The sequence below is a fragment of the Pelobates fuscus genome, chromosome 3 (genome assembly GCF_036172605.1).
Source record: "Pelobates fuscus isolate aPelFus1 chromosome 3, aPelFus1.pri, whole genome shotgun sequence".
Lineage (NCBI taxonomy): Eukaryota > Metazoa > Chordata > Amphibia > Anura > Pelobatidae > Pelobates > Pelobates fuscus.
This window is the reverse complement of record NC_086319.1, coordinates 63,038,091-63,064,039: the sequence shown is the minus strand read 5'-3', so window position 1 is coordinate 63,064,039 and position 25,949 is coordinate 63,038,091. Positions and strand designations below refer to the sequence as shown.

Here is a 25,949-nt window from a genome sequence, read left to right as displayed (position 1 = left end):
TGAAACAACTTTTCCATCACTATTGTGGCCAGAAAGAGTCTCTGTGGGTTTTAAAATTTGCCTGCCTATTGAAGTCTATGGCGGTTCGCTCGTTCGCGAACATTTGCGGAAGTTCTCGTTCGCTGTTTGCGAACGGAAATTTCATGTTCGCGACATCACTATTCTTAATATATATTATTTGCCCTAACTTATGTCTGCTAAGTCATTGATTCCTAATATGCAGAAACAACCCTTCCCACCAACAATGTCGAATTAGGTGTCCAGTGTCAATGAGATTCGAGAGCTAGAGGAATTGAAAGTCATGTTGCAGCAAAATTATACTTACAAAATTTATGGTGGAGTAAATGAATGCATATTATTGTACACCCAAAGGCATTTCTGCCTCCCTTCCAAGTGGTCTTATTCTGCGACTCCCTGACCGTTCACGTTCATTGCCAATGACCAGATCCATTGTCAGTTCTCCTGATGAGTCATAACTGATTTAGATCTAAACTTTGGTTAACATTGAGACTGAGTTTGAAAGACCAGATATATGTGACCATGTTTTTTACACTGCAATCGTAGCATTGTCTAGTATCTTTGTTGAATCTTAATAAAAATATAATAAAGAAAAGTAAAAATGGAAAAAATGACAACCATCTCAAATATTACATTAGAAGCTTTGCCGAATAGGTTATAGCTAGTTATTACAGCATTTCTTCCATAAATATACAAATCTTGAAATATAAAAAAGCAACAAAACCAATTAGCATTCAACAAAAATTGTCACTTGCGAAAGACCTTGTGAAATTGGACTCTCTTGTTATGTAAAACATTATTATATATGAAACGAACTATGTAAAACGTTTTGAAATATTTGGCTGTGTAAATTATGAACTTTATGAACCATGAGTTCACTCCTCATTAAAATATAGTTTACATTAAAATGTAGATAAACACATAATAACTGTGTGCAATCTTTTCTGGTATGGGCAGTCATAAATACAGATTTCTTAAAATTAGTTAAAAAGGAACCCGTCATGAACCAAAAATTGTAATCAATAAAACATATAGAACTGTGTTTTTGTTTTGGTATTAATTTTAAATGGGTTACATCATGCCTCCTGGAAAATGCATTATCTATCCTTCCACTTCTCTTGTTTGAGTCATATAGCAGTAATAAATTACTGTTATAAAGATATAAGAAATCCAATCAAGAGAGAAGAGAATTCACAGTAATGATGGTAAATACTATGTTCTAAGTAAATGTGACAGGTATGATCAATGAAAGGTGTTAGGGGTCTTAAAAACAAAACATATATAGAGGTTTCGATATTATTTTTAACAAATTCTCCACTTTAATATTTGCATAAATGATCAATGAATAAATCAAAACTTAAAACTGAATAAAAAGATAGAATTAAAATTTTTCATGTACCTCTGAACATGAATCTATAAAATAAATTGCTTTTTTATGACTTGTTATTTTTTTTTTATAGTAGGCATGGTGTTCAAATGATAAGAAAAAAAATCAAGATGGGAAGATTTTTATTTTATATTAGTAATAATTATCTTCTTACAGTAAAAATATTTATTGATACATTTTAACCAGAAATTCTAATGTGCAAAATAGCATCACTTATCAGAAAACACACTCAATCTTGGCTATGAGTGGAACTTATGCCGGTGTCTGAGTCAGTATCATGTGTTTTCAAACTTGACAATTTCATGGTAAAATCATTTTTTGCCTTACTGCTATGAACCATGTGATCTCTTTCTGCTAGGTAAGGTGTAAAATGTAAAGGACTGGTTTCAACCGTGATAGATAATGATTTCAAGTCTTCTTCTAAGTGCTTGTACTCCTTCTGTTTGCTGAGAAGCAAAGAGTCATTATATTTAATATCTTTCTGAACACTGTTAAACATGGTATGTAATTTTAAACCAACTTGCAAACTATCTTCGAGTTCATCTTTCACACTTTCCAAGTTAAATTCATCCAATTTCTTCCTACCCTCTTTAGAGAAAATAATTCCATCACCGTTTTGTTTCTTGCATAGAGATGATATCTCTTCTTCAATTTCAGCAGAGAGTCTGTCAATAAGCTTTTGATGGTATATTAATTGTTCGTCTAGCTCTAGTTTTTTCTGTTTTGTTTTCTTCTCCAGGGGAAACACTTTTTTGGGACTACAATTTGTAGTACTAGAATCAAATGTTTTTAAGTCACAATTGTGGACATCATTCATACCACTGTCCTCTACCTTTCTTAAATGTGGATGAGCTTCAGATGCCTCGATTTCTTTATCTATTTCATGCATTCTCCATATTTGCTGTTTAATAGTGTTGTCTTGAGAAACAATTATGTGAATAAGTGTCTCCGCATTATTTGCATCTGTAAAATCAATCTCCTTTTTGATTTTGGCTAATTTTCTAAATGCCTTTTTCACAATTCTTTTTTGTTTATCAAATGGTAAGGATTTGACATAATGGGTAGAACAATAGTCAAGATTATTTTTTTCTGAGGATGGGATTACTTTGGCTTCAGACATTCTCCAAATTGGAATTCCAAGAAAGGTATCTGCTTTCACAAGAACAAATGTTAGGTTTACCTTTTCTTTTCCCCATGCTTTCCAAAGCTTCCATATTTTTGTATATGGAGGCAAAATACGCTCAAACCCTCTCCATTTCTCAACAATACAGTATTCTCTGTGCTTGTCACCCAAAATAAAAGAGCTATTCGATGCTGTAGCTTTATGATTGTCAAGAAGAGCCTGTACTACATCAGCAGAGGTTGTACGCTTTGTCAGTCCACAAACAATTTTTTCCTCTTGACCAGTCCAAACCACAATTTGTCTTTCTTCATGCTCCATAACTTCAGTTGATGACCTATACCAAAGAATAAAAAAATGTGTAAGTTACTTAGCCAAAGGAAAGAAACACTATGTATAAAACATAAAAATAGTATTTGATATTTTCAACAACATACACACTAGACTACAAAAAAAATTCTCAGCAAAACAAGCCATGATATAACGAAAGGTATTGATATTGTGAGATGTTAGCTTCCACTGCCAAAAGGAAAATTCTAATCACAGAAGGCATGAGCAAAAATGAATTCTATTTTAGGCCATTTTAAATGTTATAACAGATAGCACAAGGGAAGAAAACTCTCAAAAGCAGGGCACCAGTCTGACAAGTTTCATGCCTCAATGTACTTAATCATGAACCTCAATGCATAAAACCTGTCTTCATTCAAAATTCTTCGGTTATTACTTTGTGTAAGTTGTCCTTTAAAGTATCGAGATTGTTCTTTAAATTATGTTTAATAAAATATATGTTGGCAGGTAACTAAAATTGTTTTAGTTACATGCCTTTAGAAAATATCCAGTACCTTGCTTTTTTATTACTATTATTTAATTACTGTCATAATTTAATAAAATATTATATAACTTTCCTGGAAAAAAATATGATTTATTTTTTTTCTGTCATTTTTCTTTTAATGTCATAATGTTTTCACAATGGGCAATTAAGCAAATGTTTTATTTTCTGTAGATTAATTTAGGTTGATGTCCATTCCATAAGGTGTATACCATGTCTCAGTTCTGGTTGTTCCTTTCTGTTTCCAATATATTTCCCTCCAAGCTATCCACTACTGTAATACAACTAACGAAAAGTCAACTACTGACAAATAATATATATTTTACCTTTAATAGTTAAAAACCTGTCCTTGATCTCTGTTTAATTCCTTAATTTCAGTTTAATTCCTGTTTTGCTCATCTGACCGTCCACCTTCACTCATTATTCCCTGCATTTGACCATTGTACCCATCACCCAGATTTCCTGTCTTACACCTCCTTACTAGTATAAATCTCGCCTAAATATCCCGACCACTGCTCACAACAAGTTTACCGATCACCCTCAGCTCCTGAACACTGCTCTGGTCAATGTACCTATCACGCTCAGCTCTAAGCACTGCTCCGAACCATTGTACCTATCACCCTCACTTATCACCTATCAACCAATTTTAAAAATATTTTAGACACCGCTATATTGCCCTATGTTTTTCTCTTTTTTTGCATTGTAGTTACCTGCTTTTTGGTATATGTATACCTATCACCCTCGGCTCCTTAGTACAAAAACATATGATATTTGCTGATCTATAGATCCAACATATGGTATTTAGTTACTTGTATATACATGATCTACAAAGCCAGAACTATCTCAAGTTTTAAACCTCACAAACACCTGTAATTGGCTAAAATACTTGTACTAATTATGTGCTGTGCTAACTACTTTAAACAATTTGGTACAGTAAGGCTAAAATCATTGATTTTATTTTCCATGGGTGGAGAGTTTAATTTTCTTTTCCTACCAAACCAAAGCTAACATTTGCAGACTTTGAATGAAGTAAAGAAAAAATAAGAGTTCATGATTAAAATAGCTCTGGTGAATAACTCAGATTGGACCACAAGACAATCATACTTAAGGATAAAAAAGTAGATACAATGGAAAAATGAATGAATTATTATTAGATTTAACAATAATTGATGATGTTTGCAAGAGGTAGTAATTAGAACTAAGATGTATTTTATAACAATTCCTGTTTACTTTTTTTTTTTTTGAGAGATAGAGAGGTCACTTCAAACTCTCATTCTCTCCACTGCAGTTCATCATACTTTTCCCTTAAAGACTATTATTTCATGTTTTTTGGTTTTTATGAGTTTGTTGAGAATATTTAAAAAAATGAGGTATTACTAATCTCTTTACTACAGTTGAAACATACGTTATGCATTCTATGTGCTTTATTTCTATTGTAAATTGCTAATCTTGTTTCAAGTATATTTCGATAAAATAATGATTGACAGAAAAAAAGAGTATATCATTATTGCATTATATTTGATGTCACAGCATTGGTCACAATGCCACAGCTGATCAAACATTATATGGACAAATAAATGAGCCATATCTTTCTGTATTTAAAAAAAAAAACTTTTGTTAGCTTTTGATTTGATTGGTGATGATTTGTGAATACAGACCACGACCATTTAGTATATTAACATTTTTGCTATTATTTGGAAGAATAATTTGGATTTAACATCTGCACAAATAGAATTCATACATATAGCAGGGTTTAAGTGATTTTCTAGGAATTAGTTCCACACTATAGATTAGTGTTCAAACTTAAGGAAATCGGTCTAGATGAAAATGCTTGTTCTTGGGTAGAACATTGGCTTAAAAATAGAGTACAAAGAGTTGTCATTAATGGTAAATTTTCAAGGTGGCAAGTAGTGTCCCTCAGGGTGCTTTTCTGGGACCATTTCTATTTAGTTCTACTTAGTACAGCTCTCTGAACTTATAGTTAAGTCCACTCTAGCTCACGCACTAGCCGCGCAGATTAAGCTAGTAAGCGTGACACACATCTGATTATGTGCGTTTATTTTGAAGCCTACGTTATACTCTTGTTTATCTCTCTATACATAAAAATGTGCAATGTCTTTGATGCCATGTACACACATGTGATTGCAAATATGTTCGCACCAGCTGTTGTGGTAATGCACACTCCATGTTTATTATCTGCACAAACAAAATAAAGTATTTAAAAAAAAAGTATATTTCATTGTCACCAAGATGTTTTACAATATGTAACAATCAAAACATTAACATCCTTATTCATTAACATATGATAAAAACTGTACACATGTGGCATAAAGACAAATATTTGTATATTCAAAGAAATAAGCTGTTAAAAATGTTTTAAAAAATTATGAAAACTAAAATAACATTTTAAAATAAAAAAGATGTAAAATTAAATATAAAAAATAACAATTGTAGAAGTACTTTAATTGATGAGGCAGATAGTTTTCTGACCTAGCATGACCTCTTTAAGAAACCATCAGGTAAAATGATATATAAGATATACAACCAAAATGAATTAAAATAAACTGTGTAACAATGATTGTTATATGATAGTCAAATCTAAAAATATATGTGTGTAGCGGAGCTGCAATATTCACATCAATATCTCTGCTGGTAGACTTGTACAAAATCCAAGAGAATCCTATCCAATTTCCCCAATAACCGGACGATACACAGCTTTGGGAGTCAACTGTTTTTTATTGAGCCACAGCTGGCTTTTATACAATTCCCTATGCAAGGGGCTTCTGTAATTACATTCCAAGGGTTTTCCCCTGGTGGACCTTGTTGGGGACAGGGAACAAAGTCACCTTTCCCAGACTCCTTCTCTGTACTTGGAAGATAATTGAGTAAGGACAATTCTTTAATTAGATTATCTCCCAAGTACAGAACAATAAACAATATTTCAAACCATAATAACTCATATAATATTAGTCAAAACTCCACGAAAGATACTTCACCGAATAGCAGTGATCTGAACTCTGTCAAAAAAGCGCTCAGATCTGTTTGGTAGAATAAGAACGCCATTTGAGTACAGTTTAGACCTGTCAACCACGAGGCGAAGCCCCAAAATAGTTCCAGGTGGTTGTATGCTTTGACCGTTCTTCTTTCAGTTTTTACCATTACAATAACGAATGCAACTGTTCATGTAATAGGTGGTCGTGTGCCTTGTGGTCGTTCGTTTTGTTAATTTGTTTTGTTAAGTTCAGCATGGTTTGCGCCGTCGAGTGTCTAATTATAATTCCATGCGCTCGAAGACCACACTGCTGTCTGTTCATGAACAAAGATGTTCGGTCATACGAATGACGGCCACCCATCCGACCATTTAGAATCTTGCGGTTCCTCGGTATGAACATAGTCATTTGGAGGCACACTACTCCCCTGGGTGGTCTTACTATTCGGTAGTTTTTCAACTGATGAACATTATGTCTTTCTGTTCGGAACCCCAAATAGTCGAACCAACTCAGTCTTGAATACTATTAAGTGGCTAGTTTTGCCACAATGTGCGCAGTAATCTGGACAGGAAGATTGAATCCAGACAGGGCTCAAAGAGGGGAACCATTTGGGAAGCCAAGGGTGATAATATCAGATACCCTTGGCTGTCCCATGGTTGTAACAATTTATGTTATGCTAGGCAGAATAAAAGCCTGTCTTTTTAAGTTACTGAGCACTAAAGCAAATATTGCCTATGATGTTTGGTTCTCTCGACTTTTTTTTCCCATTTCACCAGTGAAAGCATATATCAGCTGGTTAAGAGGGAAACCTAACAACTCCTTGCAGTCAATTCTTAAGATAGTTTTCAATCACAGCACAACATGTTATAAACCTCTCTCTTTCAATTTGTACAGTAACATTTTGTGTATCACAGTATCAGGTTCTTTGGAAAATATGCACTGAAAAATTCTGATCTATATGCGACTTGCCATTCTATAGAGTGCAATTTAATATGACACGATTAGTCCTTCATAAAATAATATTGACCAAAATATATTCCTGGATATTTATCCCTAAATACGGTTTTAATAATTTCTTCAGTACAAATGAAATACTCACAAACCAGACATGCCTAAGTTTAGATGTTAATTATTTTTTTTAAATACAGGCAGTCTTATTGCCCTTTGCAATCTTTTTGCAACCAGAATCCAAAGTCCACTTCCTCTGTTGCTAACATGGTAATGAGGAACTTTCACTTCTTCATTCGGCCTAAATATTTTAACTAGTTTCTAGGATTATGAGTTACCAAGTTTCCACTAACTCCTTCACCAAAGTTTCCCTTAAAGGGACACTCCAGGCACCCAGACCACTTCTGCCCATTGGAGTGGTCTGGGTGCCAACTCCCACTACACTAAACCCTGCAAGTGCAATTATTGCAGTTTTTCATAAACTGCAATAATTACCTTGCAGGGTTAACTCCACCTCTAGTGGCTGTCTACTAGACAGCCACTAGAGGTCACTTCCTGGTTCCTAGAAACCTGTGCTAGAGCGTCGCTGGACATCCTCACGCTGTGTGAGGACCTCCAGCGTCGCTCATTTCCCCATAGGAAAGCATTGAAATGCATTGCCGTGCATGCGCACTAGGTCTCCCCGGCCGGTGGGCGGGATCAGTCTTGCCCACCGGCCGACGCAATCACTAGGAGGAGCGGTGGCGGAGGAAGAGGCAGTGATGTGGGACATCCTCACTGCCTCAGGTATGTTACTGAAGGGGTTTTCACCCCTTCAGCAACCGGGGATTGGGGGGTGGGAGGGATAGGGGACCTGCAGTGCCAGGAAAACGAATTGTTTTCCTGGAACTGGAGTTTCCCTTTAAACTGATCCTTGACATATTAATTTATAATTTCTTCTTTCATTCTCAATGTGTCTGCTGGTGGTTTGAAGAATTAAGGATGTACTATGGACTTATAATTTTAAATCCTAAATGGTTGCCCTATTCCCTTAAACATATTAGAAGAGTGAAGGGTTAATGAACAATTACTAGGTTTCTGACTGTCTATAGGTGAATTAGAGAGAATGTAATCTATGCTCAATTTATGTGGGAATTAAAGGAGCCTGAAGCTCTCTCTTGGTTGATACAGGTCTCTTCCTTTGTATGTGATCACTTACCTGCAGGACTACCAAGGGTCAGTTACTATCTTACTGTTCACACTGATGGATTTGTACATTTCAAAGAATAATCTATTGAGTGAATTTTCACAAATTTAAAAAAGGGTAAATTTTGAAATAATTTCACTTTTTTTTTTTTAAACTGTACAAAACCCAAAGTTAAAATACAGTGAAGGGCGCCACAATAACAAACGTGAGGCAGATTATAGTTACCACCTTGGAGAGGAAAATGCAACTGTAAGGAAACCAAGTATAGTCAAACCTCTTTCGGTAGTTTCCTCCCGAAGCGCCAGGGTCTTGTGTAGATAGACCTCCGTTCGGTAGTTCCAAGGAACGAAATCCATACGAAATACAAATAGCTTCACAAGATAATTCCCTTAATAAAGCATACAAATTCCAAATAACAGCCAGAGTCAAGGATCAGGATACAAGTAGAACTGAGCTTTATTCACACACACACACAGCCTTTTATGCAGGTCCCCATGCAAGGGGACATCCCACAGGGAGGAGTAACATTTATCCAATCCTGTACAGTAAAAATATAAAACACACCCAACACAAACATGTCATTCCCTCCCCTAGCCCTGGAGATAATCAGGTCTGATACAGTAGCAACCTAATTATCTCCAGGCAGAAAAATCACTAGTTTCCCCAATTTCTGGAACACCCCTTTATACATGGGGTATCCCCTGATAGCCCCGATCTGGGTAACCAACATATTCAAATTTCACCCAGATCGGTTCAGGGGTTCTCAAAAACTATGGAAGTCCTTTGTGACCGGGTCACCGTGGGTGGGCTGCCCAAAATAGTTCCACAAGTTTGGGTGGTTTTGCCGGTCACTTTAGAAAAGTTAGAAAAACGAATAAAAGTACCAAATGGATTCCCCTGGCTCCTAGCAGCGATTGTTCCCCTCATTCGTATGCACAATTGTACCAAATAGCGCTCTTCTAGCTAATCGGTATATATAGTTCCAGCGTTCGTATGATTGAGACCGGTGTTCGGGAAGTCGAGTGTCCGATTTTAGTTCCAGACACTCGACGACCAAGTCCCGCTGCCTTTGTTTGAATGAAAAAAAGATGGCCGCGGTTTTCTCTGCCACGTGACGTTCGGCAGTACGAACGCTGGCCGCATACGTGGAGGGTTTAAGTGATGCCGGCTTTGAAGTTAAGTGAGCCAGGGGTGGTCTTTGTTCGGCAGTTCCATCTGCCGACTGAAAACATGAATAAACAGCAGGAACAGGAAGAAATACTGAATGCAAGAGTCATTTCTTCACAGCAACCTCACATGAAAGAGAAAAACATAAAGAGAATCGTAGTGCAAACTTTAATTACAATGGTGGGTAAAAGCCAATACAAGGAACACTCACAACAATATTGGCACAATTAAAAACATTCATTGTGCAAAAGTGTTTTCTGCCTACAATTAGTCTCCAGTCCCCAGTAATACCAGATTGCAGTCTGTACCTCTGAATACCAGAAAAATTTACTCCGCAGGTAAGACGCACAGAAGAGACGTCAATCGGCTTATTTAAACATTGGACATGGAAGAGTAAACATCTATATCCTGAAGAAGTCGTTACGGACAAAATAGGTTGAGCAAGTTAAATCATCGAAAGGATATCAGCACAGTGGTATCTCGGATCTCCTTACTGCTTCTTACCTGCGGAATATTTTTTTCTTTTTATCCTATGCAGATTGAAATATAGTCCGTAAAGCCTCTCTCACCTTCAAGAATGATTACTACCCTGTAGAGGAATTGATTTCTCTGCCTGAACTCACTTTTCACTCATATAATGTCTGTAAGAGTTCTGAAAATGGAAGCTCAAAATTATCTAAAAGTTTTCAATAAAAATAAAAGAATTAAAAATAGTTAAATTATGTTGTATATATATATATATATATATATATAAATATATATATATATATATACTTTAAAAAAAACTTACATTTAAAAAATATATATATAAAAAAGTTAAAAATATTACAAAATAAATTAATAATAATAAAATAAATTAATAATAATAAAATAAAAAGTTATATGATTATTATTCTACTAGTTGACTTAGAGGTGCATTTAGGGAGTGCAGTGTCTTAAACACAGCTGAAATACCAACATTGAAAAGGGCTTTTCTTACTTTTGATCTTTCAGCTACTTAAGCTTTGTGCATACCAAGATTCCATTAAAGGACCACTACAGTGCCAGGAAAACATACTAATTTTCCTGGCACTATAGTGCCCTGTGGGTGCCCCCACCCTCAGGGTCCCACTCCCGCCGGGCTGGATGGAGAGGAAGAGGTTAAACACTTACCTTTCTCCAGTGCCGGGCTTTCCCCGTCATCGGCTGAATGCGCATGCGGCAAGAGCGCGCACATTCAGCCAGTCTCATAGGAAAGCATTCTCAATGCTTTTCTATGGATGCTGGCGTCACAGTGAGAAGCACGGAAGCGCCTCTAGCGGCTGTCAATTAGACAGCCACTAGAGGCTGGATTAACCCTAAAGTAAACATAACAGTTTCTCTGAAACTGCTATGTTTACAGCAGAAAGTGTTTATCCTAGGTGGACCTCGCACCCAGACCGCTTCATTAAGCTGAAGTGGTCTGGGTGCCAATAGTGGTCCTTTAAGGTACCATTTTCTACCTTGCAAAAGTAATGTACTTGGTAACCCAACTTTTCTTATCAGCAGCTGGTCAGATAACAGTAGAATCTGACCCAATATAGCTGCTCAACTAGATAAAAAAAAATGTAAATCATTTTTTTTTTTTTAAAAAAGACACATCACTAAAACAAGAATAAAAAAACGTCACATTTGGTGATAGTTGTACTTTAAAAGGGTTTTTGCAAGTAAATACCAATGGCTACAGTACTGGAGGCGACACCAACTTTATTTTACTTTAAATTCTTCCCTATTATTTTCTCCCAAATTTTGTAAACTAAATAGGTCAAGTTGGTTATCTCAAAATAATAGTGAAAGACTCCTTTTTGATGTTAGACTTGGAGCTATCTGCCCTCTGCCTTCTCTGCCCTCCTTAAACGGTTTACATTTCTACATTAAACATATAATAATCAGCAAATGAAAAATCTGCTATATTTATTTAATGGATATTATATAGTCATGTCACAGATTATTGAAAAGAACTGAAAAGCTTTATCTTTTATTATGTTTTTATAGGGCAGGAAAATCTTTATTCATTTTATTATATTTGCCAGCTTGGAATATATATTTAACATTGATTTTGCTAAAGCATGGAAAAGGGATCAATTTGCTTAAGGGCGGTAAAAATTCTTGAATGTACATTGCTATTTTCTTCCATAATAAAAACTATGAATAAATCATATGTAACTCTATTTCATGTATTCTAGCTCCTGAGAAAAGTCTGCCAAGGAATTCAACTGTATTTGCTTAATATTTCTATTATTTTACTTCCTCATATTTGTGCCATGCCTATCCCTCTGTTGCCATGATCACTAAGTATGTTTGGCTCTGAATAAAAGGCATATCCTTTTCAAATTAGTTATCTTTTAGTATGGTTATAGTTTTAATATGCATCAAAATGTGCTACTTTTATTTTTGCCCTGACACTTTGATATTGGAGATGAGTCATTTATTTCATTTTTTGAAAATAGTTTGAATAAAGTTCACAGACATGGAATAAAAAATGTTTTTTTTTAGGACTGATGACTGCAAACGTCTGTTTTATATAACATTGCCTTTTGGTATGTTTTCTGGGAAACATTCTGAAAACGAATGAGAGATTATTCACGGCAGTTCTATGTATTGCTTTTGTTAGTTTAAAGGGCAAACACATGAGAGTGCAGAGAAGGTATGTCTGCATTCTTTGTAACTACACATTTTAAGGGACAATCCAAGCACAATAACTACAAATGCTTAGTGCACAGGTTATGGTACTTTTACGGTGCAACTTTTTGCCTCATTCCAACTCTGATTTGTTGTTTTAGGGAGCTTTTGTTTTTCCCTGACAGCATAAGATCATATAAGGTGTGTGTCCCAAATGACATGCATGGATTTTGCCATGAGCTTTTTTGAAAGAGGCAGGTTATTGCAATCAAGACTGCTTGGTATTGCTACAACTGGAGTTATTATTATTATTATTATTATTATTATTATTATTATTATTATTGCCATTTATATAGAACCAACAGATTCCATAACGCTTTACAATATTATGAGAGGGGGGATTTAACTATAAATAGGACGATTACAAGAAAACTTACAGGAACGATAGGTTGAAACAAGCTTACAGTCTATAGGAGGTGGGGTATAAAATCAAATAAGGTGGGAGTGAATCAGAGCTGGAGGAGAGAGTAAAGTGCTGCCCTTTAGGAGAGCAAGAGACAGGTATGTGAGGTAGAGGTTTCTCTCGGAGGCCATAAGCTTTCCTAAAGAGATGGGTTTTAAGGCACTTCTTAAATGATTGAAGGCTAGGTGAGAGGCTGATGGTGGTAGGCAGGCTATTCCATAGGAAGGAAGCCGCCCACTAGAAGTCCTCCAAGCGTGAGTTGGCAGTACGGGTGCGAGCAGCGGACAGGATAAGGTCACGGGCAGAGCAGAGAAACCGAGAAGGGGCACACCTATGTATCTGTGAAGAGATATAGGAGGGGCTAGAATTGTTCAGTGCTTTATAGGTATGGGTTAGCACTTTGAATTGACTCTATAGGATACAGGAAGCCAATGTAAGGACTGGCAGAGGGGTGAGGTGTGACTAGAGAGGAAAATCAGTCTGCCGGCAGCATCCATTACAGACTGTAGCGGGTCAATACACCTTTTGGGAAGACCAATTAGGAGAGGGTTACAATAATCAATGCGGGAAATTACTAGAGCATGGACAAGCTCCTCGGTAGCATCTTGTGTAAGAAAGAGGTGGATGCGGGCTATGTTTTTAAGATGGAATCTACAGTATTTGGCAACATACTGGATGTGAAGCTCAAAGGGGAGGCCAGAATCAAGTATGACGATAAGACACTTGCAAGGATGTACTGATGCAGGTACCACTACCCTGAAGGGAGAGCGAAACAGGAGAATCAGTATTAGGAGGAGGAAAGACAGGGAGCTTAGTTTAAGAGAGATTGAGTTTCAGAAAGTGGGAGATTGAGTTTCAGAAAGTGGGAGGACATCCAGTCAGAGATGGAAGAAAGGCAAGCAGTGACACGTTGCAGGACGGCAGGGGAGAGGCCCGGGGAGGAGAGATATATCTGGGTGTCATCAGCGTACAGGTGGTAGTGGAATCCAAATAAGGTAATACATTTGCCAAGAGAGTTAGTATAAAGAGAAAATAGAAGGGGACCAAGGACAGAGCCTTGGGGGACTCCAACAGAGACAGGACGAGGGGAAGAGGTATCATTAGAAAAGGAGACACTGAATGAGCATTGGGAGAGATAAGAGGAAAACCACAAGAGGACAGAGTAACAGAGACTGAGTAATTGAAGAGTTTGAAGAAGGAGAGCATGATCAATGGTGTCAAAGGCAGTAGAGAGGTCAAGAAGAATTAGTATTGAATAGTGGCCAGGGCCGGACTGGCCCACCGGGATACCGGGAAATTTCCCGGTGGGCCGTCGGCACCTGGGGCCGGGGTGACCTGTGGCCGCATGGAGAGCTTGGATGGCAGCCACAGGGGAAGCTCTTCATGCGGCCGCTGGGGGAGCAGGCTGTTCTGTCTCTTCTCCCCCTCCCTCGCGCGCTAGAAAGAGACCGGGGCCGGAATATGACGTCATATTCCGGCCCCGGTCTCATTAAGCTGCACGCGAGGGAGGGGGAGCAGAGACAGAACAGCCCGCTCCCCCAGCGGCCGCATGAAGAGCTTCCCCTGCGGCCGCCAGCACAGCTATCAGTCTGCCCACCCACAGGTACCAAAACTTATGTATGTCAGTGGGAGTGTGTGTGTGTCATGCTGTGTGTCTGTCTGTGTCATGCTGTGTGTCTCTCTGGGTCATGGTGTGTGTGTGTGTGTGTGTGTATGTCTGTGTCATGCTGTGTGTCTGTCTGTGTCATGGTGTGTGTGTGTGTATGTCTGTCTGTGTCATGCTGTGTGTCTGTCTGTGTCATGGTGTGTGTGTGTGTGTATGTCTGTGTCATGCTGTGTGTGTCTGTCTGGGTCATGGTGTGTGTGTGTGTCTGTCTGTGTCATGCTGTGTGTGTCTGTCTGGGTCATGGTGTGTGTGTGTCTGTCTGTGTCATGCTGTGTCTGTCTGGGTCATGGTGTGTGTGTGTGTGTGTGTGTCTGTCTGGGTCATGGTGTGTGTGTGTGTGTCTGTGTCATGGTGTGTGTGTCATGCTGTGTGTGTCTGTCTGTGTCATGCTGTGTGTCTGTCTGTGTCATAGTGTGTGTGTGTCCTGTGTCATGCTGTGTGTGTCTGTCTGGGTCATGGTGTGTGTCTGTGTCATGGTATGTGTGTCATGCTGTGTGTGTCTGTCTGTGTCATGCTGTGTGTCTGTCTGTGTCATGGTGTGTGTGTGTGTGTGTGTCTGTCTGTGTCATGCTGTGTGTCTGTCTGTGTCATGGTGTGTGTGTGTGTGTATGTCTGTGTCATGCTGTGTGTGTCTGTCTGGGTCATGGTGTGTGTGTGTGTGTGTGTCTGTCTGTGTCATGCTGTGTGTGTCTGTCTGGGTCATGGTGTGTGTGTGTGTCTGTGTCATGGTGTGTGTGTCATGCTGTGTGTGTCTGTCTGTGTCATGCTGTGTGTCTGTCTGTGTCATGGTCATGGAGTCATGACACAGACAGACATCATGATCCTGATGAAAGTCCTCCTGGAAGGACTGAAACGTTGATCGCAGATATTTTTATGCTACTACAATAAACTTTGGACTTTTACAAAACCATGAGTGCATGCCATCTACTTGGATTTTTTGGATACATTAGCTGTGTATGGCTGGCACCCGGTCATTAAGGGATGCATTAGTGTGAGTGCAGGAATCAATTGTTTATATATATATATATATATATATATATATATATATATAACTCAATCATCTGGGGTGGCAAGACATAGCCCTACATATTACATGTGACAATATATGGCGCAATGACTTATGGGGCTGGCATAGATTTTTTTTTCCAGGGCTGCTTTGTATCCCCAGTCCGGCCCTGATAGTGGCCTTTAGATTTAGCTGCGGTTAGTAACTTTGATAAGTGCAGTCTCAGTAGAGTGGAGAGGACGGAAGCCAGATTGAAGAGGGCCAAGCAAAGAGTTGGAATTGAGGAAGTGAGACATACAGGTAAAGACAAGTCTTTCCAGAAGCTTTGAGGGAAAAAGGCAGCAGGGATATGGGACAGTAGTTAGAGGGGGAGGACGGGTCAAGAGGTCAGGATAGGTACTACAGTGGCATGATTAAGGTCAGCAAGGACAACACCAGAAGAGAGAGAGAGCAGTTGAAGATGTGTGTTAAGGAAGGCACAAAAGAGGGGGAGAGAGATCTGATAAGGTGAGATGTGACAGGATCGAGTGGGCAAGTGGTGGGGCAAGAGGAAAGGAGAAGCGCAGCTCCCTCTTGTTCAGTAGCCGGGAAGAAAGTCTGAAGGGTAGGAAAGGCATGATCATTAAGAAAGAGAATGGCAAGGTGGTGAGAATTCTTGTTCTGCTGCCAGACAACATGCTCCTTGCACATTTATATATAATTATCATTTATACATACAGAGACACACACAGACATATACACACAGTTGGTTACATACATAGACATGCAATCACACAATCATATATACACACCCACAATTACAGTCAAATGTACACAGCAACACTGAATCAATCACAGTCTCTAACACACACACACACAGAGAGTCACATGTATGCAACAACAAAGAATCACCTGCAAAAATAGACATGTAATCACACATAACCACAAACATACAAAGAGATTAAACTACACATACAGTCTTATACATAGACACGCTTACATAGACATATATACAATCAAACACATAAACACTTTTAAACAACAGACAGATCATATGAAATATATTTGTGTACGGCACATTCCGAGGACGTAAGGAAAACAGGGTTTAAAATAAGTAGTTCCTTAATAGCAAGTCAGTTGAGGTGTGCCGAAACTGACGTAAGGTTAGGCCTGTAAAAGAGGGCCCACCTAGGAAAATGATAAAATTGAGGGTGCGGTGGGAGGGGCACTTCCGAGATCGTCGAAGACAGGTAAGCAGGGGCTCACTGGGTTTAAATAGGGAAATTAAGTGCCTCCCACAATTACAGGCCAAGCCTTCTATTTGTGTACGGCACATTCCGAGGACGTAAGGAAAACAGGGTTTAAAATAAGTAGTTCCTTAATAGCAAGTCAGTTGAGGTGTGCCGAAACTGACGTAAGGTTAGGCCTGTAAAAGAGGGCAAAAATAATAACCATTAAAAACAAAATGCGTTTATTAAGCGGTACATCATTTAGTCATATCACAGAAAGCCAGCCTTATCTCTTTCTCTGGATTGGGAATATATCTGTTGTATGCGGATGATTTCCACCTCCCCATGTTTTTAATTATGTGTGTCGGTACAGAGATGTGCCATGTTGTTATCCCCAATATATATATATATATATATATTATTTTGGGGGAGGGGATAACAACATGGCACATCTCTTTGTTTGGGGGTGGCATAACAAAATGGGGGCGATAGTGGCACAAGATGAATTAGACCTTACAAAATATCATATTTATGATATTAGATATATTTATAAGTAATAATAACAATATAAACACCAATTTAGGTGATTAGATTTTGTCCAGAGGCCATGAAAAAAATATTATGGAATATGTGATTCTTAACATTTCTAAGCTGTAGTCTCCATAATTGAACGATGTTACCTGTGATATTTATTTACTGAATTTAATCTTTAATATAAGAAAAATTAAACTATAGAACAAAAACTAGTGACATGGCATATTTAAAGAAAACGTACTTGTGCTGCAATTAACTTATTGCGTATGAAGGAATGATATCTTTGTAATATGATCCTCTGAGCTGGAGAGAAACTCAATTATTTAGCTTCAATTGGTTCATGTCATTCATTATTTTCTACAAAAGATTTATTTTCAATGAGTTATACAGTCTGCCCCCTGACTGGTTAGTTTGGTGTGAGTCAGAGAAAAAAAATTATTGTGTTAAACTGAACAGAGTGAAACATGCATGCATTAAAACCAAACGATTAAGTTACAAGGTGAATTCTTAAATCTCCCTCTATGATATCGTGTCATTATGTTGCTATTGAATTTTCCTTCGTGCATTTTGTTAGTAACTTTGTATATTGCTTTTTCTGTGAGTATTATTTTTATGGAATATAACTGACTTAACATTATGAAAAATAACTGGATTCTGTAGGAGTTTTCTTAATTGCTAGAAAAGTTGCTGGAAAATATATGGTGTTTATAAAGACATTTGCATTTATCAACAGTTGTATTTGTTTATCTTTTATATATGCATATTTATGATATTTCTATGAGCGGAAAATGTCTACATATTATTAAAGGGGCAGTCTAGACACCATGACCACTACAGAGTGGTACATTAGTGAAGTCCAATCTGCCCATTTCTGGATTCATTGTCCTAAAGTGATAACTGATGCTCTTTTTCAATTAATTCCATCCAAACTTTTAGTTTAGATATGCCAGAAAAGAAAGCTGGATTGTGGGCATCTGAGGGACCCAGGTACATGTCAAACAATTCAAAAATAGTTGTACTATTTACCATGGGATGGCATTACCTGGAATTATAACATAAGATGCCTAGACTAAGTGCAAACCTTTCTTTATTTACATAAATCCTATGGCTAAATTAGATTATATTACAAAAATAAACCAATTTAAACTATAACTAAAGTTAATAATAATAATAATAATAATAATAATAATAATAATAATAATAATAATAATAATAATAATACAAACTCTAACAAGCAAGTCTACTTTTCTATGCAAGGGAACACGGTTTAGATGGTCATTATTACAAAGTTGCCTTGCTCATTGTGCATATTATGCATCATGCATCAAAGGGTTCATCAGGAGGAACACTCCAAACACCATAACCACTACAGCCCACTGATCCTTTAATGAAAAGCCCATTCAACCTATTTTTAAACAATTGAAAAAAGCAATTTGTCACCCAAACAACAGATAGCAAGAAACCAGGCTTCACCAAGAAAAAAAGCATCTGTATTAGCTTAATAATAAAAATAAACAATAAAAACAATATATGTTGTTCTTAATTTAAAATTTTTAGTAGGAACAAAGTGGGGGAACCAAACCAAACCCCTGGTCTCACTAGACCCAGTGCCAGATTAAGGGCATAATGGGTCTGGTACTGAAAGTTTTGATGGGCCCAGTTGCATAAATATATAAAGTAACACTCCAAGCACTATAACCATTGTAAATAGCTATAGTGCTTATGGTGACTGGAGTACCTTAGTGCTCCTCATTGTATGTAGACAAACAACAGTTTGGCTTCTTACCTGGGTTTGCCAGGTGCTGCTCCCGGCCTCCACTACCTCAGGAAGAAAGCCGCAGACTCATGCTTAAGAGCTTCCATTTGCTCTCCTAAGCTAAACCCTACAGTGCTGGGTTAACTCGTTGACTGAGAACACTGATTGCAGTGCAGGGCTTAGCTCAGACAGAGGAATTTGGCACTCTGGCTGATGTAGTGGTGGTGAAAGCAGACGCAAGTAAGAAGTCAAACTAAAATGGTTTAAAGGCTTAAAATGGGCACCATAACAACTACAGCATCACTACAGCATATATGTCTCACCTTCTCAAAGAAGTCTGCAACGGCATGCCCACTTCAGCTTTATTCCTAAAAGCGCTCTTATTGGATCTTAATCTGGAGAAGAGGCAGGACCTAACTTCAAGATTGATAGGTTATCCAGTAGTGTGAGCCTATCAGAGCAGGATTGGCTTGAAACTGGAGCTTCACCCGCCGCTATGTTAGTCTGGTCCTAAGTAGACAATACTTACACCAGTAAAAAGGCTTTTTGTTGAGCCATTGAAACCACAATGCTTATGGAGTACCATATGCTGCACTAATTAGTGAATTTAGTTGCAATCCTTTTGACATATAAAATCATATTGTTCAGCATATTTTTATTTCATTGTGAACCATTTCACAATTTTCAAGTAGAATATTAAAAATTGGCAATTTTTTTTGTTTGTTTCATATCTGTTTTCACATGCGATGTTTGCAATATCAGAGTCAGTCGCCTGTGACCACTACCTAGTCTATAAGAAATTGGAAAATGGACATTCCAAATATATGATTGTTTATATTTAACTTTATTATATATATATATATCTATATATATACATATATATCATCCTCCATTCTATACTATGGTAGTATATGCAGTAAGGGTCACTCGTTGAGTCCCTCCTGATTTTACCGTTGTCCCTTCTGGCTAACTGTTCATTTTGTTAAGATCATTCCTGGTTATAGCACAATAGAATATGATGGCTTTTTAAAAAATTGTTTGGCTATCAGCAGACACTATTTGTCTAATTAGTTTTTTCCCTAATGTTCCTCTGCCATCAGGTTAGTAGAGGGTTGTTAATTCCTCAAGAATAAACAATTTAAGCTGCCATGTAATAGGATTGCTTAAGGAATTTTTCCTAGTTTTTGTACATTGAGCAACCTGTGGGCTTAGACAAAAATATAGTACAAAAGTCAAACTCAGAAAGCATTATTTTAATTCGATTTCATGGTTTCTTGAGCACATCTGAAAACTTTCTAGTTTATTTGCTCTATCTATGATTTGACATTGGCAGTAACTCCAGTGAATTTAGTTTTCCAACTGAAATGAGTAGAACAAGTTATCTACAATCCTAAATTCATTTTTGAATAATATTGTGTTGGTGCAGTAGGCATCCCAAGTACACACTCCAAATACCGGCATGATAGGAATAAAGTAAATATAAATAATATGGCATCAACTTAAATCATCTTATATCAAAAATATCAACATAATTTGAAATATATCTAACAGTACACAAGACTTTTTACAAATGAAAGAATATTATCCATCTGTAGTCATGCTAAAGGGTAAAAGCCAGAGAGGTATGCATTATTTACCCACGTAAAACAATGCAGGCAACGATTCCGTTTCTATTTTTAAAAAACCCAGCACAGAACCCAATATTGTATATATATATTACTCTAATAAATTATAAATCTTCAGCTAATAGGCGGCATTTGAAAATCATAATTCACAGGCTATTATCTGCCATCACAATAAGTGTAACTAATTGCCCCAATACATTCCCACTATATTAAATACAAAAATAATACATCATACTACTTACTACTCAATCATACATTCAGTTTGCAGTCAGCTGTACAAAAAAAATACATGTAGATAAATATCGGAAAGATACTTAATAGCACTACCTGCTATATAGCAGAAGTGCTCTTTCCCATCTATTAATATAGAGTATTACCTAGGCTTATGCTGTGTTTTCAACAATTTTTTTTCCCGAAAGGAGCCATGATCTGTAGAAATGAAGCAAAGCCCTGTTCTGTGTCTTTATGCAGGTCTATGGTAACTGCTACAAAGCAGTAATGAGCACAGGAGGAGGAAGTTGAATGAACTAGTTAAGCTTGCTCTGAACTTGTGTTCATGTTACACCTTTGGAGCTCTGCCCAACTCCACGCTACAGCAAGCAGTGCTCTGAAAAAAAAACACTGTTAAACTTCAGAGTTGCTGCATTGATTTACTTGGCATGTTTTACAAGACAGAGGCTTTCCTTTCTATCAGTTATGGTATTGACGACACTTGTTATGATCTCAATAATAAAATGGGGTAAAACTGAAGAACACACAATTGAATTGTGAACGTGAAGCAAACATATATGATTACTTACTATAGTAAGAATTGTCAAGAATTCAAAATGAATTTCAAATGTTAGGTCAACAGAGCCGACCTGCAGGCATTTTCCGATTCTGACAATTTGCCCTTTAGTAATTAAGCCTGCCAGTACTACTAATAAAAATAATAGGCCTAAACAAGAAAAAAAATAATCAGATAAAAGTAATGTTTCAACGTATAAAGAGAATACACATTATACATTTTGTGGGTTATTGACTAAACACAATGATTACAAACATTAAATTGAATTGAAATGAAAAACAAATTGAAACACGTAGCCTTAAATAGCTGAACATTCCGCTATTTGGGTACTTTTTCAGCTGAGCTTGAGAAATTATTCAGTGTGGCTATTTTGATTAAACCCCAGTTCAGTTACACAATTTAATAAACCCGATAGTGATTTTCGGTAATTAAAATGCAGTTATTTAGAATGTGGTCAAAAATACCCAAACTGGAACGATAGGTAAGATATAGACATTTACCACGTGTCTATTTTGGAATATCATTTCAAGTGCGTCTCTTAATTTACCTAATTGGTAACTTAACCGCTTTTTAGGACCAAAATTGAGAAAATAAATTTTAAAAAGTAATAATAACTTACTTGAGAAGAAAATGTTTTATTTTTTTCTAATTTGGCAGTTATTACTTTACTAGTTTAATTTACTTGTCAATTAACTGTTTATTGAACACATGCGTGACTATAATGATAACTTGCAATTAGATGCTTCAATAATCCCAGTGGAAATATATATGCATGGAATAGCTTTCCAGCTGAAGTGGTAGAGGTTAACACAGTGAAGGAGTTAAAGCATGTGTGGGATAGGCATAAGGCTATCTTAGCTATAAGATAAGGACAGGGACTAATGAAAGTATTTAGAAATAGATGGGCCTAATGGTTCTTATCTGCCGTCACATTCTATGTTTCTATGTATAAATATATATAATCTGGATAATGACCCTACGGGGTGAAACATCGATTTTGAAAGTACTTTGAGCAAATTATTACGTATATATATATATATATATATATATATATATATATATATATATTCAAAGTGAGTAAAAATACATTTAAAAACATTTTAGTCTTTAGCCAAAATAGACAAACCGAACACATAATTGACTTTAATATTTTTAAACTTCACTTTTTTTGGCCTCAAATCTAAAGGATGATTCCTTAAAGTAAGGATTGATCATAATTAAAAGTGCATCGAACATTTAAGTAAAACAAATGGCTGACTGGAAACAGTTAACTTGGAGATTCTGTTCCAGTTTGACTATTTGACACCAAATTTGAAATTTGCTTTGAATACACAGCAATTCTCACTGTAGTGAAAACCCTCTAAGAACTTCTTTTGATTCTCTAACAATTCACAGTTTAGTGGATAACCATGACAGTATATCTATTTTTGATATCTGGCACACCTCTAGTTCAGTAAAAGACATTCTCGTACAATTCATTTATTTTAAACTAAACAAAAATGCAATGTAATCATAAAACCGGTGCAGTTCACAGTAGCTGGGAGGAATAAGGTTGACTATCCCTAAAGCTATAAAAGTACATTTACATACTGTTTGGCTTACCTTAGTACTGAAGGAAACAGGCTTTGTTCTGAAGTTTTGCAAGTTTTGACATTGGTTTATGTGAGTTACACAACCTAAGCATTCACTATTCATTCTCCTATTTGCAGTAATCACACAGCACCCGGAACATGTCTTTGCTGTGAAAATCCCAGCTTTTACATGGATTACTCATTAATATCTGAGTCTCTGGATGCCTTAAATATTTTCAGAGTAAACCAACACGATCCCACGCCATTGTTTTCTGAGCTGTGACAAAGAAGTGGTGTGGAACTGGTAGCAACTTAGTCATTTTTCTTTGATGTCAAAGATAGTTATTATGTATCTCAAAAACAAGTGCAAAATACTAAATATCTGTGCACTGGACATGTAATATGAGCTCCGTTAAAATGTTATCCTCTTTATTATTATTGCACTTGCAAAAATCACGTGTTCTAATGTATTTAATTAACCAATACAGTTATGTAGAATTTTTTTTTATTAACTTTACATTTCTAAATGTAGTAGAAATAATTATATATGACATTAAAATAATAACTCAGCAGGTGGATTTTGACTTCATGTCCCATATCACACAATCGGTGATATCACATGTTGTATTAGAAATCATAATGCAAATGTGGCTGGTTCAGTGCATTATGGGACGCCTGCATGTCCTGTCATGTTCGAGATTTGTAGAAGCTTAACCCCTTAACGACTGCGGATGGTTCAGGACCGTCATCAGCATTTTAGCGATGCCGAGCGCTGGCGATCCTGAACCGGCACAAGGGTATTATGTACTTACCCAATCGCCGTCATTCCCCCGGCGGCGATCGGCGGCGATAGGCGGTGCTCACAGTGTGGGGAGACCGTCTGCAGCCCAGGCAGTCTCCCCAAGGCGAATTAGGACCCCAGGGGCCATGTGATAGCTCAACAGAGCGGTCACATGGTCACAATAGGTGTCCTAGTGTCTGCCTGCAGGGGGACTGCCTGTGCTGACAGGCAGTCTCCCTGCAAGTGTAAAATAAAAAAAATAAAGGTTAATGTTAATAAAAAATATTTAATTATATATGTGTGTATATATATATGATATATAGACATATGTATATATATATATATATATACTTATAATATATGTCTATATATCATATATATATAATGTCATACTAAGTGTATTTTTATATTAATATATACATATATTAATATAAAAATACACTTAGAATTAAATTACACACGTATATATATATATATATAATATATATAATAACTATATATATTGTATATATATATTATAAAATACAAATAATAAGTAAATTAAATTAAATAAACAATGTAAAAATAAAAATAAAAATTTACATATGTATATGAAATTTTATTCTAACTGTATTTTGATATTAATATATATATATATTTATATCAAAATACACTTAGAATGAAATTGTATATATAGATCTATGCATATATAAATAAATAAAAATAATACAAAATATACATATGTCCATATACAAAATTACATAAATCATTTCATAAATATACACCTAGACTACAAATATATAAATATGTATATATATTTAAATTCTACGTGCACATTTCTGTAATATTTTTACATAATTAAGTAATTTTATTTATTGCAATTTGGGTGACCTGCCTAAAAACCCAAGCCGAAAGTACAGAGAATTTAGTTTGCTAGCATTATATTTAACCCTGTAACTCTCCAAGACACCGTAAAACCTGTACATGGGGGCAACTGTTTTACTTGGTAGTCTTCGCTGAACACAAAATTAGTGTTTCAAAACAGTAAAACATATCACAGCGATGATATTTTCAGTGAAAGTGACGTGTTTTGCATTTTTTACACACAAACGGCACTTTCACTGATGATATCATTGTTGTGATACGTTTTACTGTTTTGAAACACTAATATTTGTGTTCAGCATAGTCTTCCGAGTATAACAGTAATCCCCATGTACAGGTTGTATAGTGGTCTTGAAAGTTACAGGGTCAAATATAAGGCCATTTTTTTCTCATTGAAATTTGCCAGATTAGTTATGTTGCATTTGAGAGCGTATGGTAGCCCAAGAATGAGAATTACCCCCATGACGTCATTCCATTTGCAAAAGAAGACAACCCAAGGTATTGCAAATGGGTTATTAGTAGCCACTTAGCCACAGACACTGGCCAAAGTTAGCATTCATAATTGTTTTTTGCATTTTTATCACACAAACAAATATAAATGCTAACTTTGGCCAGTGTTTGTGACTAAATGGCTACTAAAAAAGACTGGACAAACCCCATATTGAATACTCTGGGTTGTCTACTTTTCAAAAATATATGGTTTGATGGGGGTAATATACATTGGCCGGCTTCAAAAATGTCCCAAATAGGACATGGATGCATGATGACCAGCTGTGAAAATTCCAAGTTGGAAAACTGGAATGCGCACCCTCCTAATAAGGTATTTTAGCCCCTAGAGAACCCAACACACCTATACATGGGTGGTATCACTGTACTCAGGAGATGTTGCTGAATACATATTGGGGTGTTCTTTGGCAGTAACCCTTAAAGTTCTCAGTACATGTATTCTTAAGTTGCTATGTATGTCAAAAAAAGCACCAATTACAATTTTTTTTTATTTAGCATAGATTGGTGGTAAAATGGTTGCATTAAAAGAATCAAAATACCCTAAGTTTATTACCTTAGGTTGTCTTCTTTAAAAAAAAATATATGCATGTTAAGAGTTATTCAGGGATTCCTGACAGATATCAGTGTTACAATGCGTTCATTTCGAAAAAATGATTTGGAAATAGCAAAGTGCTACTTGTACTTATAGCCCTATAACTTTCCAAAAAAAGCTAAGTACATGTTAACATTGGGTATTTCTAAACTCAGGACAAAATTTAGAAACTATTTAGCATGGGTGTTTTTTTGGTGGTTGTAGCTGCGTAACAGATTTTGGGTGTCAAAGTTAGAAAAAGTGTGTTTTTTTAATTTTTTCATCATATTTTATAATTTTTCTTTATAGTAAATTATATGATATGATG

The 25,949-nt window shown here is 36.4% G+C and overlaps 1 protein-coding gene across 3 annotated transcripts; it reads right to left on the bottom strand.

Annotated features, from left to right (window-relative positions):
• Positions 1-1,583: 1,583 nt before the first annotated feature.
• Positions 1,584-22,997, bottom strand: RASSF9 (Ras association domain family member 9). Of its 3 annotated transcripts, none has more exons than XM_063445167.1 (2): positions 22,933-22,997; positions 1,584-2,862 (listed from the first exon to the last, which is right to left on the bottom strand). In XM_063445167.1, exon 2 carries the CDS (start codon positions 2,844-2,846, stop codon positions 1,635-1,637), a length of 1,212 nt encoding a protein of 403 aa, XP_063301237.1. In that variant the 5' UTR covers positions 2,847-2,862; positions 22,933-22,997; the 3' UTR covers positions 1,584-1,634. The 3 variants fall into 3 exon arrangements, with proteins under 3 accessions (XP_063301237.1, XP_063301236.1, XP_063301235.1); XM_063445166.1 differs by lacking the exon at positions 22,933-22,997 and adding an exon at positions 20,921-21,023; XM_063445165.1 differs by lacking the exon at positions 22,933-22,997 and adding an exon at positions 19,242-19,291.
• Between the last annotated feature and the right edge of the window lie 2,952 nt (positions 22,998-25,949).